Source organism: Lycorma delicatula, chromosome 4, assembly GCF_047948215.1.
Source record: "Lycorma delicatula isolate Av1 chromosome 4, ASM4794821v1, whole genome shotgun sequence".
Lineage (NCBI taxonomy): Eukaryota > Metazoa > Arthropoda > Insecta > Hemiptera > Fulgoridae > Lycorma > Lycorma delicatula.
The window spans coordinates 176,126,057-176,143,630 of NC_134458.1; the positions used below are offsets into that span (position 1 = coordinate 176,126,057).

Here is a 17,574-nt window from a genome sequence, read left to right on the forward strand (position 1 = left end):
TGGCAATGTGTACTTTTTACGTTGAACTTAAGTCTACAGTACTGTAACTGTAGTCACTTTTTATAGTTTCAATGGAGCTCATAGTATTTCATTGTTTTGGCTAACTTTTAAAAAGTGTACATTTTTTCGTTTTAACAGTTTTACTCTTTCAGACCATATTTCTGTACTAATTTCGTTAATTTAGTAATTAAATTAAAAAAAAGAACAAAAACTTGACAAAATTTTACTCTAATTTATGAAAATTAATCATTAATTTAATAAAACTGATAAATTTTAACTAATTTTTCAAGAACATTTACGAAAATAAATATTGAAAACGAAAATAAATGACTCCAGGCAATACAAAAGAGAGTATTGGAAAAATAATCGAATAAATAATAAAATAATAATAAAATTTAAGAAGAATAAACAATATTATTTAAATTAAGTCTTACTTTTCGAAAAGTGGGTTCAAATTGTCGATAGGTACAGTAGCCGCCACGTAACGGCGAGCTTCGGTGATCATCCCGCACGTCACTGCTATTTACTAATGGAACAAACAGTGCCATACTTGCACAAAAAATTTAAGGAATTATCCTAATCTACTCCTGTAAAAGTGTTAATACACTTTTACCCTGTTATAAAGTGTTAATAGATCCGTGAGTGAATTTCAGCCGGTTTTACAATGTCAGAAAAACTAAAAATCTTATCACAGCAGGCAGTTTTTCCACGGAATACCTTCCAAGCGGAACTGGGATTATAATAGAACCAAAAGAGGTTACAATAATGGAATTTTTTTTATATCTGATATATTGTATGTTAGAGGTGCCTACTAGAATATCAAATAGTCTCAAATTATTTTATTACATACTTTTTCCGCTGTCGCCATTTTTGTTTAATTACACTGAGACGAAAAAAAAAATTTAAGGTTTCTCTAAGTGTGATACTATTTCTTGAATTGTTTTTCTTTCGTACATTACAGATCTGTAAATACAATTTTTCTATCACCCTTAGTTTTAAATAAATTACGTTTCAAAAAACATTAAGGGAAAATAAACTTAAAATCTGTAAAATTTATAATTTTGCATGGCCATAACTGTGTTAGAATGATTTCGCTGATGCTTTTCTTTTATAAAAAGCCTCAGGCACATCCCAAATTAATGTCTAACAGTAATTGGCTAGCATGTTAGTATTCCATTTCCCTTTATAGCGGCTTCCCACCACCGAAATGTCTTGGTGGAAACGTTCACCGTGTTCGTCACTTACGTCTCCGAGGTTGTCCGGATAAAATCAAGAAGTGACTGGAGGAAATGTATTTTCAAAGACATATTACATCCCATAGCTTTGTATGAAGTAAGAAGTTGATTAACAATATCGTGGTAAATGTCGGATTATTGTTTGGCGAGAACATTTTTACAAAGGTCTTTAAATGAAGCCGAAGCTGAACTTTCGATATTATTTAACATCGACTTAAATAAATCATCTTTGACCAGCTCTCTTATTTGAGGACCGATAAATATTCCTTCTTTAATTTTTCCTTCACTTACATTCAGAAATTTCTACTTGATGTACAAAATTCCAGGACTATCCTTCATCGCTTTTACACAATTTTTCATTGGTCCTAGTTTGATATGAAAGGGGGTAAAAATATTTTTTTGGGTTCAACTAAGGGCTCATGAATAATATTTTTCCCGTTTTGAGTTAATTTATCTCGTTTCTTTCATTATTTGGTAACATAATGTTTATCCCTAGCTCGGCTGTCCCATTCGCAAAAAAAAAAAAAAACATGTACTTAGTATAGCCTATCTGCATGCCTAACAAAATAGCTATAACTTTCAAATCACCACGTTCATCCCAGCTATGTTTTTAAAATTTATTTTTTCAAGAACAGCCATCCTCTTAAATATACAGAACAATTATTGCATACTATATGAGGAGCCCACGTCTTATCCTGATCACCAATTTTACACTCAAAGTACAAATGATATGCTTTTTTCATTAAAGGTGTAATGTTTTTTCTATTTCATTTTGCGGTAAACTCACCACATACATAAAAAAAGGCATCCACATCATTTACACAATTTCGAGGCATTATGACAATGCACTATCAAACTTAAGACGGGAATAAGACTGAATAAAATTAATTTATTCCTAAATCCAATGCTTAATTCAAACAACACGCAGTGTTTTCAGCTACATGTTTTGATCTGCACAGACATGTTTAATCTTGTCCACGAAGGCTCACTCTTCAGTGTTAGATATGATGTCACAATATGTGACTATGATATGATTTAATTCTTTGTCTAGTATAGCTTACAAATTATATTAAAAATGGTAATCAATAAAAAATGAGCTAACAAAATACAATACAGGAGCTTAAAATACTAACTATACGTTGAAAAATTAAAAAAAAATCCTTTAATTAAAATTTAAAATTTTGTTAAAAATGGTGGGTGATAGAAAGATTCTGAGTTCATATTCGTTTTCAGCATCAAAAAACAGATTAAAATCATGTATCGCATGTTAGGAAACAAAAATTATGTTTATCAGTTATTGAACGATCTTCGTATAACTTACTTTTATTAATTTAAACATAATGTAACAGACAGCATCTGATAAGAAATTATACGGAAATTTCCCCTCAAAATGAACATAAAATAAAATTAATATTAAATTTTCTGATCCTGAGCGGAAAATGAAAGATAAGCGATTTTCATATTTTGGAAAAGAAGATTATGCTCCCAAAATAGTTTACAGAAAAAAAAATTAAAATCTAAACCTAGATGGCTATTTTGACTAAGCAATTATCTTTATTAATACTACAGAAATATACATAAATAAAATATTTTTTAAAATTACTAAAATAAAAAAAAATTAAATTAAAAAACGTACGAGAATATTAAATGATGAATATTTAATTTGCTAAACTCTAAAAATAAGTGAATTTTAGCCGGATAACAATTATTTGTTTCTTTTACTTCTATTTATTATTATTATAATACCCCAGCGAAAAAATCTAGGTTTAGATTTTAAATAAAATCTTTTGTATACGGTTTTTGTAGAGCAATGTAGTTTTTCAATTTATTTCAATAACGTAGGTTGGCTCTTCATTTAAAATGTTCATGTTAGTTTGAATAGTTGAAGCATGTTTTAAAGTACTGTAATAAAGCTCTAGATGTAGTCCACCTACGGGTTGTCTGATCTCCACTTATAAAATAACATCATATTATACTCGTGAAGTAAATAAGGAAAATAACTAACTATATCATATTGTATTTTCCCTCAATGTAACTAAATAAGCAATAACAACTAAAAACATTTTCTCAATTTTTATGCCAAACTCACATTATTCCTTTTAACAGGTTAAAAAAAATTCAAAGATTACACTAGATTGTAAAAATATATATTACACGTAATCTTATAATACTATCTAGTGGAGACCTAATTAAATCAATTTCCTCAAAAAAAGCAGGCAAAAGATTGCATAACTTTCCCCGCTTTCACTTTACAAATTTTTATTCCAAATCAACAGCGTTTTAAAATATTAATAACTTAATTATGTAGTATTTAGACTAAAATTCCAAAAAGATAAAAATGTTAGTACAAACTTGAATTCGATTTAATCCTCCTTAATCCACGAACGTTTTTATCTTAAAAAACATGCAGTATTAAAAGTAAGAAAAAAAACTGCAGTAAGTAAGAAAAAATAAAAATCCTTAAAAGATTTTTAAGCATGGGACATTGACGGCATTAAAATTAGAAGGGGGAGATGCAGTTTTCGCTATTTTTAATTTTTGACTTTGTGTAGTAATCGTAGAAAATTGAAGTTTATTAAGGTGAAACTGATTTATAAAGATATTTAAAATTCCAAAGTTTAAGTCGTTCTGGAGGTACTCAGTTTTATCTGTAAATAGTTTTTGCATCACATCTCAAGTAAACTTTTTAAATTTATTTGAAAAAACATTTAAACCGAAGGGAGACAGACCAAAATAACAAAAAAAACATATACTACAATTTTAAAAGGTGAGAGTTGATTTTTTGGAAAAAAAAATTGGATTATTATTTATATTTGCATTGTAGGTAACAACAAAATTGCTTTAATAAATTTTCTCTAAAATGCCTCTCAAGAAAATCGAAATTGGTTTTTTCGTGATTTCTACCTACCCACTTAATGAATTTTGAAAAAAAAAAATGATCAATGTCCCATTTGAAGAAATATTTGAGCCAAATTTGAAGAAAATTAGTAGGGTAAATCCTGAGATATAAGACGAAAAGCAGTGTAACACAAGTACGTACATATATGTGTTTTATTTTTGGTCTAGGTGAACTAGTTGAACCCTAAAAGGTAAAGAATTGCAAAAAAACCCTGATACATCATTTTTTAAATGATTACCTTACTTTTCACTAAAAACTGTTTAGAAATAACGTTGAGTAATTCCAGAATTACTTAAAACTTTAGAATTTTAAATAATTTCATTTATCTAACTAAACTTCAAATTTTTGCTACTATACAAATTCAAAAATTAAAAATTGCGCAAACTACATCTCCCCTTTTTAATTTTATATCTATTCTAGCAATATTCGCCTAGAAAGTAAAAAATTAAAATTAACTTGGAAACTTTTATTCATTCTAATTGTGAGATTTAAAAAACTACATTCTTAACAAATGTAGATTTAAAAATCTACATTCATAACAAGCGGAAGAAAAAAAATTCTATTCATTAAGTTGTTACTAGATGTAGATCTAGTCTGATGTCATATAAATAAATCATTTATTTTGTTCGGTGGATAATACAGGCTACTTATAAATTAACCTCCGGTCGGACGTTACAAACAAACCGGTTTCTAAGAACCATAGCTCAAACGCATAAGACATCAGCTAAGCTTAAATATCGTCGAACATACAATCAGTTGCCATTTCGTTTTGTACTACTCGAATAATACGTGGTGAAATATAGAGATATTTTGCAACCAGAAAGGACATTAGCATCCGAGATCCACCGTCGGCTGTGAGTAGTTTATGATAATAATGTAATAAGTGATGGCTGTGAGAGAATGGTGCAGGGAATTCAGGAAAGGGTGAACCGAGCACGACGAGGAAGGAAGGGGTTCAACACTCGTATTCCATTGCGAGCGTTGAACGTGTCCAAAAAACTGAACACGTCGTTCGCGATAATCGCCATTTAAAAATTACTGAACTTGGTAATTTTTTTTTTAAATTTTAAACTCCACTCTTTACGGAATTATTATAAATTGGATTTTAGTAAGTACTGTGTTGGGGGTTCGGTATGAGGTACAGAAACGACTTACAGATGCAAATTAATCGAAAAGAATGGGGTGGGTATTGACTTTTCTTCAACGATACCAGAATGAAGGAAGTGAATTTCCTAGTAGTATTGTTACTGGAGGTGAAATATGGATTTGGATAATCGATAATGAGAAAAAAAAACAATTACAGCAATAAATACATACACACATGCTGAACAAGCCCAAAAAATTCAAACAAACCAATTCGAAGAAAAAATTATGGCCATCGTGTTTCAGAACCGTAAAGAAATTTTGTTTGCAGAATTTATGAAGCCGGATACCACAATAATCGTAAAAATTTTAATCGTAACAATAATTTAAAAATTTATTGTAAAATAATCGGGAAACGTCGACAAAAGTTAGGAAAACGATACAGAATATACAGCGAGGGATGCTGACGAAAGAGATCGTTTCTTTGTATGACAATGTGCGGTCTCTTATCGCAGCTAGCACTAAGGCTAGTACAAAACAAGTTTAAGTGCCAGTTTTTTTGCCATCCTCCTTACAGCCCTGATTTGGCACCATCTGATTTTATCTCTTCACAAGACTGAAGAATTGGCTGGATTCTTAACACTTCAAAACCAATGATGTACTCATGGATGGAGCCAACGAATAGTTGGGTACTTTGGCGGCACCGTTCTTTGAAGAAAAAATAGACAATTGGAGTCACGATACGACAAATGCTTGAATTTGGGCGGGGAATATGTCACCATTAATATCTCTGAAAATCTAAGAGCCAAAAACATCTTTAAAAAGGAGACCACTTATATTTTCGTGTACATTAAAAGTTAAGTATTAGCATTTTTAAATTCACTTCAATTTTTTGATAAGGCAACCAAATTATTTTTTCTACATTAATTTATATTCTTAATGAAATTTTCTTACGGTAAAAGAAATTTTAAGATTTGTTTTAATTTTGGGTTTTTTTCTCTAAATTGGAACCGTTGAAGAAAAACGCCTGATCTCCAGTTAGACCTGTGAACGTACACGTATACTTTCAACCCAAGTGTATGCTTTAAAATCTTACGCTTCCGTTATTACTGGTTTATTAATGGTTATTAATGGTTTATTTTTAATATAACACTTTTTTTCGCGCCTCCGTGGCGCGAGTGGTAGCGTCTCGGCCTTTCATCTTGTGGCAACGGGTTCGAATCCCGGTCAGGCAAGGAATTTCCACACGGTACAAAAATTGTCATTCATTTCATCTACTGAAGCAATACTTAACGATGGTCCCGGAGTTAAAAAAAAAAAAACAATATTGACGAATATTGATTTTTCGTGCAACTAATGAAAATAAATTATTGCTTTTAACAAATATTAAAATATGACTAATAATTTTTTATCACATAATTTTAATTTTAGAAAAAAAATTTGTCTACCTTCCACGAAAATTTGACAAGTCCTATTTTCCCATAAGACGAATGTTTTTGGCTATACAAAAAGATAGCGGAGATGTTCCTTCGTCTGCAGAAATACAATGACATATAAAAATTCAATCAAATATTTAACGCATAAGAATTTTCCATTGGCAGTTTATGAGTGTCATTGTCCTCATTTAAAATTTCGTTTCATTTGTATCAAATTGTCGTCATCTACATGTATACCTTCGGTTTTTTTCGCCAAGTCATATGGTATTTCTTCTTGAGTACCGAATAAGTATTTTGCAACTTTATCGCTACTTGCTGCCAATCGATGTTCGATTAAATTTGTTTGTTTGTTTTTGATCTTGAACAGTTGAACCTAGAATAAAATATTCAAGAATAAAAAGTCCATAATTATGTTTTCTATCGAAAACTGATAAAAAAATAATGGGTTTTTATTTTTTTTTTAAATCTAAAAACAAAGTTGTAATATATTCCTGGCATTAATTATTTATTCTTAAATAGTGGGAAAATAATATCTGAAAACGTTACCGAGATTATGTTTTTGGGATGAGGGTACTGATGAAGTTTTATTGTACAATTATCATTATATATTTTAAAAAAACCAAAAAATATTTAAAAAGTTAAAAAAAAAATTGGATTATTTTTTCTGCTCCCCAACTCCGAAATCACCTCCCAAGAAATTGTTCCTTTATTATGTAAATGGAAGAAACTAAAAAAATTCCACTAAAAATTGTACAACTAATAAAAAGTTACCTAAGATTTATTTTTTGTGGGTGGGGGTGAATTATGATGAAATTTTATTATAATATTATCTCTAAAAGTTAATTATTAACTTTTATCTTAAAAAGATTAAAAAAATAACTTTTTATCTTAAAAAGATTTTGAAAAATTAAATAAATCGATATTTTTAAACTTTAATCGGCTCTCCACCCGAATATTGCCCCAAAGTATATTTTTTTTTTGTCGCTTGCACTCCTACCATATCTACGAAGACATAAAAAAAAGATTCGTTTAAATACTATATTCAATAAAAGAATACTAAATAAAAATTATTTAATAATTAAATTTAATTATTTAAAAGTTAAGAATATTCAATAAAAGAGAGGTAGCTTTTCGATTTTTGGAGAATGGGAGAATTTGGGGGCAAAATTTTATTTTAACGGTTAGATAAGTATGTACGCATGTACTGAGCTTAATATAAAGAGGACTATGTCGGCAAAAGTTTGAGAAGATTGATCCCAAAGAAACTGTCAACCCCCACCCACTGAAGATATTGACCCCAAACGTTTACCAGCAAATTACTCCACAAAATTACCACAAGGTCTCTACAAAATTTCATCAAAATCGGTTTATCCAGTCAAAAGTTATTAAGCTTTAAATACGCCAACACACGTACGAATATTACCCCCACATTTTTTTTTTGTTTTTGACCTCCCTGGCTCATGAAATATCAAGAAATGCATTTTTGACCGGTTATCAGACTTTCGTTCTTGTAGCGTAGCTCTACAGCTATGAAGCTAGGAATGTAATAAAGTTCGTCACCAAACTGAAAAAGTGGAGAGAATTATAAAATGCCAGTACTGTATTTTTTAATACTATGGAAAAATTCATTGAAGATCTCCATTTAAATTTTTTGTAGCTCTTACATTTCGGATATTCTAATCTGGTGGTGACACACTTAAACTGAAAACCGTACAGATTATGTCTGGAATAAGTAGGGGCGCTATTCTATGAATAAATAAAAGGAAATGCCTCAACAGTTGATTATTTTACCATGACAAATCATTAATCAGAGTAGCATTACAGAATACATAACTGATTATAAAACATAAAACATAATTAAGTCCATCTTAATCATTTAAAATAAACAAAAAAACATGAAATAGTATTAAGGTCAGTACATAAAAATACTAAAGAAATAAAATCAAAAATACTACAAAATACATCATAATTCACAAAGCGTTAATGAAAATTAATTCAACACATATTTATGTAAGAGTTGAACAGAAACAGAAAATTCAGATTTTTTTATTGAATATTATTGAAAAATTCATCGAAAATTAAAATTATTCATAAAAAAATAAACTTTAGTTTCTATTTTCGATAAATTGATAGGAAGATTTTTTAAATGGTACAATAATGTATAAAAATGGCTACGGAAGCATAAAAATACCCTTTCTTGTAAACCGAAATATTGTCTTCTCGAGTCGCACGAAAATAGTTCTGTTTCGTGATCTAAATGTGGTAGACATCTAAATTTTTTTTTAAGTGAATATTCCATTTTTATCAACGTTTGGATATTCATAAATATAAACAAATGAATAAGTAAACATTTTTAATTTATTAAATATCGGTCTATATAATTCATATTTAAAGGCGAGAATTATCTGACAGATAAAAAACTGTCTTAATACACTGAAAAAAAAAAAAATTAATTAATTAAGGTTTCTATTTCTAATTTTAACTTAACAAATTTAAATAACGAACGTACATAACCCATTTTCATAAATAAACATCTTTCGTAGGGATAAATTGCACCTGAATGTAAACTACTTACACATAATCACAACTGCTGAAACATCTTTTAATTTGACTTCAAAACGAAAAAAAAATATAGGAAAAATTCTAAATAATCGTTCGAACAGCCATTAATTCAAAATAAAACAGTAAAATAAAAAATTGACCGTAGAAATCTAAATAAATTCCTTCGAAGCATTTATTATTATCATCATATGGTGTTCTGCCAGGCTTCCTTTCTCCTTCAGGTGACCCTTCCAATGCAGGTATTAAGATTCCACTTCTTGTAACCGCATGTCCTAACCAGTTTCATTTTCTTTTATGCACTTCCCGCATAAATGCTCTTTTTTCTTTAATTTCTGTTCATTACTTACTCATTCCTGCCTGTATCCTCCGACCATCTTACTTTCTCCACATCCAAGCCTCAATCCAGTTCCTCTCCCTCTTTCACGTGCTTTACTTCCATGTAACAAAACACACCACAGAGGTTAGCATTTGGCTAATCTCTTCTATAACTCTTAAGTCCAAAATTTTACTGCACGGTAATTTCCTCTTTTAAGCTTCCTTTGCCATAGCTTTCCTTTTATTTTCATCGCGATCTTCCAGTCCTCTGTCACCATAGTCCCCAATTATCTGTAATCTGTGACTTTTTTTGTTCTTCCTTCACCTGTTCTTACCTTTAAATCCTCTGTTGTTTGTTTTTATTTCTTTAGTTTTTCCTATATTTATTTTCATTCCGCATTCTTTTCTTCCTTCCTCCTGGGCTACAACCATTCTTTGGAGCGCGTGTGTGCCATCGGCTAAAATTAGAAAACTTATCGCAATTTATTTTTCGTCCTCCTATACTTATTCCTTCTTCTTATTATAAAAACTTTACAAGTTTGATAATAGAATTTACCCGTCTATTAGTCATTTAACAAAGTTATTGTTCTTCGAATCTAAAAAAAAAACGTGTTTTTCGTTACCAATCTTTTCTGTATAACGTTAGATATCATGAAAATTAGGGGAGATACAATTCTGGTACCTATTTTACTCGATTTTCAGGTCAATAAATGTAAGAAACTATTAAGCTTTTAAATCCCTAATATATCGCCTTAAAAAGTTCAGTACTGATTTCACCGTGGGAACTAAAATCCGGGCGAAAATTTTCGTTAGTCATAACTCAATAATACAGCGTTTTCGGATGTATGTTTGTATGAAGTTTTTTTTCTTTATTTCAGCAGAATTTTCTCAAGTTTTAAATATATTATCCCTTTCAAAAAATAAAACATTATTGTAAGGCGCTAGATTATACCACTGACTCACTCATCTACACTATACAAAACTATCTCGAAATGAACCGAAAAAGTGAAACCTAACTGAAAAAAATTCCTAATAATTTGATTAAAGTTTCAAGTTCCAAAACATAGAATTAAAAAAAAGTAACATCTTGCCCACGTGATTAAATTTAAAAAGTTTTTTTTAATCCTAAGATCATTTCGACTTATCTATACCTGTATCAAGAACAAATAGCGATAAAAATACGTTGTTATTATTTATACGAATGTTAATAATACCAGCTGTTATTAATTGAAATCAGAGAATTAAAAATTACAGAAATTGTAAAGCATTTGTAGTTTTTTTCATTTCAAAGCTATTGTGAAATAAAACCATAATCAAAGTACGAAATAAGAAAAAGAACATCAAGGTTAAGAATCGGATTACAAGATTTTTTGTTTGTTTTTTCCAAACAGATATGTTGATAGGTTTTACATTTTTAATTGGAGTTTGTGAATAAACGGACGTATAACAATGACACAATTATTTCTCATTTTAATGATCTTGTAAGATGTTTTTTTTTAAATCAAATGTACAGAAAAGTTGGTCGATGTTCATGTGTAATTTAATATTAGTAATTGTGGCTTTATTTATATCCTTATCGACATATTGGTGTTAGTCGTTTTGATCTTTTACTTTATAATTAATTAGTGAAATTACAACTAGATATTAAATATTGTATCGATTATTTATTTTACTTTGACAAAACTGAACAGTTTTTTGTTTGTATAAATATATACAGATGTTAATAAAAGTATGCCAACTCTTAAATAACTTTTCAATAGTTAAACACAGAAAACTTAAATTTAACGAACTCCTGTTATTTAACGAGCTCCTATCTCGAAACGATTTATTTTTTTGGTTGAGACCACCATATCCCAAGCTCTTAAAGAAATCCATTGTGGGGGGGGGGGTCTCAACTCAAAAGTTTTAAATTAAAGGGTAAAGTTATGTTAAACCGTTTTAAAGGGCATTGAAAAACAAAGATTTGTTTGTTTCTCCAAATAAAATTGTGGGTTCGCTGTGCGGGGCAATCTTTTGTAAAAATATGGTAAATATGTCAACTTTATTGATGAAAATACAAAATCTATTTCAATTTACGGTTTCAATTCATTCATAAAATGTCATATGTTCGACTGCGTTTAGTCTGTAGCGGGATTTTAAGTTGCTCACTCAGTATTTTAGCAAGTACAGGCTAACCTTCCGATTACAGTTTTACTTTTGAAGGATGAATTTTATGTTATATGAAAAAATCACCTGAACGGAATTCGAACCCAGAACCTTCCGGATGAAAGGCAGAGAGAGAGAGATTGAGAGAGAGTGAGAGGGGGGGGGGTTCTACCACTTCACCACGGAAGTCGACAAAATGTTCTAATTATATTTTATTTATTCAGACTGATTTTGATGTTGGCTGTCTACCTTAGTTTAATTTAGAATTAGAAAATATTCAACTTAATACACATATATATTCTATAAATTTTCTGGCACATTACGAGATGATTTTGATAACCGGAGTTACGGGCTGAGTTTAATATTCTGATGCAACGTAGCAATTTAAAATAATCTATTTCTGATGATGAAATTATTTAATTTCGGCTTTTTTTCAGCTTGAATAAAATTTGCAACTATTTAATAATAAGATTTTTTTTTAGTGCAATTCGTTATTATTCTTTCGAAAGGGTGTTTTATTTTCAAACTGATATGGGTGTAGGTTGTTTCTATTTTTTAATATATAATCAGATAAAATTCAAATAATTTTTAGGACTATTTTCAGTTACTTTTTAGTTTGAGAAAACACTATGAATAATTTTTACGAAGTGGATTCTCATAGTATATCTAAATTGAATGTAAAACTTCAAAGAATATTAATTTTGTTAATATTAAACTAAATGCTGGTTGCGAGTTTTTTTCAGTTAAAATTTGATGAAATACTTTTACATGAAAAAATTCTTTTCATTTTTAAGCAAAATTTATCATTACTATGCAAATTGAGTTCACAAGATTGGTAATTTAGTATCCAGTTATAATCTAGTATTTTGAATGGTGTATATTTAATACATTTATAGATGGGGAATTGATAGTTGGATGCTCAGCCGAACTAGTTAGATTTTAATATTAACGGCTCTTGGATAATGTCACTCAGTCATACCTTTTTTATTTTGATTTATTATTAACAATACGCTCCAGTCGACGATTCATAAATATAACGAGCTACAAGTATATTCATTAACAAGCGATGCAGCTGCCAGTAGGTCTCGAATGAAGAAAGTTGTACAAGATATGTAAAGCATTCCAGAATATCTCTACAATTAATCAAAATATAATTTCGAATGAATCTTTGTTTTATTTATTCAAAGTTTTGTTGATGCTGGTTTTTTTAAATTTTTTGCAGTGAGAACTATCCATCTGTTAACTATTAGAAAGTTTTAGAAGTATTTTTTAAGGTAAATTGCTTGATGATTATAAAAATCAAAGTTTTGAGCGTATAGATTCATATTTAAATGCAATCTAATACTACGAAAAGATGTTTTCGTTATACTTTTATTTCATTATTTTTGGGTAAATCTTTGGTTATTTTACGCTAAATAAAGACAAAAATTTCTTCAACCGGTGTCCAATTTGAAGGAGAATAACTACGGATAATCTAATTACGGATAGAGATGGGGGATACTACAATTTCAAACTGGATACCAGATGAAATATTTATCAAAAGGTGATATCAATACGGTGAGGAAATTCTGCGAGTTAATGAGTTAGAAATAAACTGAGTGGTATAGTCGTTTGATTTTTCGCCGGAGTGAGACGGGCTATTCGAAACAGTGAATTAATGGGTTTAACATAATACAAATTCTGTTTGTCTATTCCAGTATTTCTTCCTTTGAGTGGATTTTCATCAATATCCACTCTTTACCTTATCTTGTTGATACCTTTTTTCCTGGTTTAGGTTCTGTGATTCTAGACCAAACGCACGGTTAATGTTACGAAAGTGAAGACATACATCGCAAGTACATTGTTAGTGTAATATAGTGGGTTACACCAACTTCTGTGCTAACTCTGTTATCTACATGGTGCTTGTACAATAAGCATGTGCAGCAGAGCCGTTTTAGCAAGGCACTTTTTCCTCTACTTGCAGGCCGTCCACATCTACACCCCTCCGCAAAAGCCTTGCTACAACTGCTCGGTTATTGTGATTTCAGTAGACTAAAGCCAGTTTCTTATTTTCAATGTATTTCAATAAAATAAAATATTAAAAAAAAATAAAACAGGAAAACTTGTGTCATAAAAAACTTACAATAGAATATATGACAAGTTATGAATCTTTCCTTGGTTTGAAAAAGGAAGAATAGTGGCCGAATCTAAGTTTTAAAAAGACTGGAAGAAATTTCAGTACGTCGATATTGTAAAAGGTGAAGACGATTGTATTAGTAATGCTTTGTACTAGAGCTGCTTTTTGTAGTGTTAGCTATTACTAAAAGATTATAACTGTAGTGCTGTGCGTACGTCGTTAATCAAAAGTCGATTGATTTTATAATAGAAATAATATTAGTAGAACGTTACGTACTTGTTTACCTCACCCGTAGACCTTCATATAATATAATTTTTTAGAACTTGCATTCTAGCAGTAAAGAGTACTAAACCTCAACGTACACAAAGATTACAAGCAAAAAATAACTGAAATAAAAGGATTTAGGATGTACATGCTACAGGACCATAAATTACAATGGTACATAACAGACAGGAATTGAGAGTAACCGATAACAAAAATAATAATATTAATAACATTTTTCACAATTTTTAAAAACTTGCTTTATACTGTGAAAAATGTCATCAATCGGCAATGTCGGGAAGTATGTTAAATTAAGGATGCAAGATTTGAGGACAAACATGAAAACAGACATTGCGAGTTAAAGAAAAGCAAGTAAAAATTAATTAAAACACATTAACTGGAAAAGTTACAGTTTTAATAATGTTATTAAATACTTATTTTATGTATATGTGTGTATATGTATGCGTTCACGTACGCAAATACGCACAAACACACACACACACAAGCGCGCTACACTACTTCACAACCACCTGAAATACGTACTGAACCTTGGTTTTTCCACATCCTTAATTCCAGCCTACCGTCGAAAATAAATCTTAATTTTACAAATACAGCATTTTAAAAAAATCAAAATTATTTGTACTTTTTAAATTTTAAATGAGCTTACTTCGCTAAGAAGACTGGTGTTATTTATCGGCGATGGATCGGGCACAATGTATCTAGCAGGAACGGTCTGTTTAGTCGAAAACGGACCGTACGTAGCCCTGACAGACATAGGTTGAGATGTTTGAAAGACAGTAAATCTATCCACACTGAGTAGAGTTCCACCACCTGCAGCCGATTCTCTTCCTGTTGTTCCAGCACCGCCCGGTAACGCCCCTAAATCGGCGACTACTGGATAATGTTGGCGTGCGGTATGTTTTAAAAAGAATCCACCGTCTTTATTCTCAAAGTGAACTTCAACTGTGCCTGCCACACCTGTAACAAAAAATAAAAATAAATCTGTGTATTTTAACAGTACGACAGAAGATTGTCTAAAGTGTGCTGAACTAAGGAAACATTATTATTAGAATCGTTAGAAAGCAAAACATTCGGTATCTAATTCATTAATAAAAAGAAAATCTGGCAACAAAATTGTAATACATTCCTGCCATTGGTTAAATTCTTATATAGTGGAAAAATAATTATATATGAAAAAAGTTTCCTGATTTTATTTTTGGAGTGAGAGGAATTTATGATGAAGTTTTATTGTAAAATTATTATTATTATATGATGACATAAACAAAAAAAATGTTAAAAATTCAAAAATTGGTATTTTTTTATTTTTCCTGCTCATTCACGTTCCAAGAAAGTTCTTTGATTTTTTACGTTTACTATGTTAAATGGAAGAAGCTAATAAAAATTCCACTAAAAAAATGTACAACCAATAAAAAGTTACCTAACATTTCTTTTTCTTTTTTGAGGTGGAGGTGAATTATGACGAAATTTTATCATTATTTTCATTTAATTTTTTCATCATCATTTTTATTTATGGGGCGAATTAAGATGAAGTTTATTATTTAAACTTTTAATAATATTAAATAAACCAAACAAATGTATAACAATTTTTTTAAACATCTATATTTTTTATCGATCCCCTATATTGACCCTAAATTATTTTTTTGTGGTCATTTGCAAAACTACTATGTTTAGGAAGAGAAAAAAGAAATTGGTTAAAATATTTTCAATAATTAAAAATATAGTTTTTCCGATTTTTGTGGAAGGGAAAATTTGGGGGAAAAATAAAAAAAAAATGTATAAAATAAGCCTGCACGCATTTACTTAGCTTAATATAAAGTGGGTTATGTTTGAAAAATTTTGAAAAACTAACTGCCCCCACCTATGGAGATATTCACCCTAAAATTTTACCAATAAATTGTCAAACAATTTATTGTTGTCATTTTCAAACACAACACACGTACGAAAATTATCCCCACTTTTTTTTTGTTTTTTTGAGTCCCTGCATCACGGCTCTAGAAATGCAAAAAATCCATACCCCCATTTTTTGACTGATTACCATACTTTCCTACTTGAGATTACCTCTAGAGCTGTGATGCCAGGGAAGTAAAAATTACCGAAGGAAACCTTCATGAAGCCTTTTTTTAGCAAACGGCACAATTTATTTAATTGAAAAAAAAAATACGAAGGTTTGTATTCACAAATCCGTTTATATGTTGCTGTTTCCTTGTGTTTATACTGATATCTAAGGTTGTCAAGAAGGTAAAAAAAATCCCTGGAGTGAAGTACGATTGATTTATTTTTATAATAATAATACCCTCCTCTATGAATCATGGACCTTGCCGTTGGTGAGGGGGCTTGAGTGCTCAGTGATACAGAGTAGCTGGACCGAAGGTGCAACCATATCGGAGAGGTAACTGTTGAGAGCCAGACTATGGAATGATTCCTGAAAGAGGGCCAGCAGCTCTTTCAGTAGTTGTTAGGGGCGTGAGTCACAATGACTTAAACGGCCATTTCAACATCACTCAGTCCTCTGAGTACTACACAGCTGAAAGCAATGGAAAACTACAGCTGCTTTTTTTCCAAGAAAATGTGCCTCTCTGCAGTTTCATATAGCAATGATGGAGGCGCCTTCCTTGGTAAAATATTCCGGAGGTAAACTAGTCCCCCGTTCGGATCTCTGGGTGGGGACTACTAAGGAGGGGGGTCACCAGAAAATTAAAAAATAACATTCTACGAGTCGGAGCGTGGAATGTTAGAAGTTTAAAAAAAGTTGGTAGGCTGGAAAATTTAAAAAGAGAAATGGATAGGATAAATTTGGATGTAGTAGGAATTAATGAGGTTCGGTGGGAAGAGGAAGGCGACTTTTGGTCAGGTGATTTTAGAATAATAAACTCAGCTTCAAATAATGGGCAGGCAGGAGTAGGTTTCATCATGAACAAGAAGATAGGGAAGAGAGTAGAATATTTCAAAACGCATAGCGATAGAATCATTGTAATAAGGATAAAATCAAAACCTAAACCGATAACGATTGTTAACGTCTATATGCCTACAAGCACCCGTGATAATGATGAGGTAGAGTGTGTATACGAAGAGATTGATGAAGCAATTAAACACGTAAAAGGAGATGAAAATTTAATAATAGTTGGAGATTGGAATGCAAGTATTGGAAAAGGCGAGGAAGGAAATATAGTAGGTGAATACGGGCTGGGCAAAATGGATGAAAGAGGGGACAGACTTATAGAGTTTTGCACAAAGTATAATTTAGTAATTGCCAACACCCAATTTAAAAATGGAGTGGATGAGTTTAACTATCGTGCATTCGGAATGGTCCATATCGTATCCAAACATGTATTTTATAATTCACTACAAGGTTATGTGTTACATGTTTAAAAAAAAGAAGCTCATTGAGATCAGTTGAATCTAAATTGTTTCCTTTGTATTTAAAATAATATACAATATAATCATATGTATTTTTCAATCAACCAAAAAAATGTTTGAGTTAAATATGATATGAAATACCAA

At 30.4% G+C, this 17,574-nt stretch overlaps 1 protein-coding gene across 1 annotated transcript in view; it reads right to left on the reverse strand.

The window, feature by feature from the left end:
* The window catches only part of dtn (transmembrane protein 132C dtn), a 452,990-nt gene that overhangs the window by 113,787 nt on the left and 321,629 nt on the right, over positions 1 to 17,574 (reverse strand). Inside the window, exon 2 of the mRNA XM_075364725.1 lies at positions 14,720 to 15,030. Coding sequence (XP_075220840.1) covers positions 14,720 to 15,030 — 311 coding nt within the window. The remainder of the gene's footprint in view (positions 1 to 14,719; positions 15,031 to 17,574) is intronic.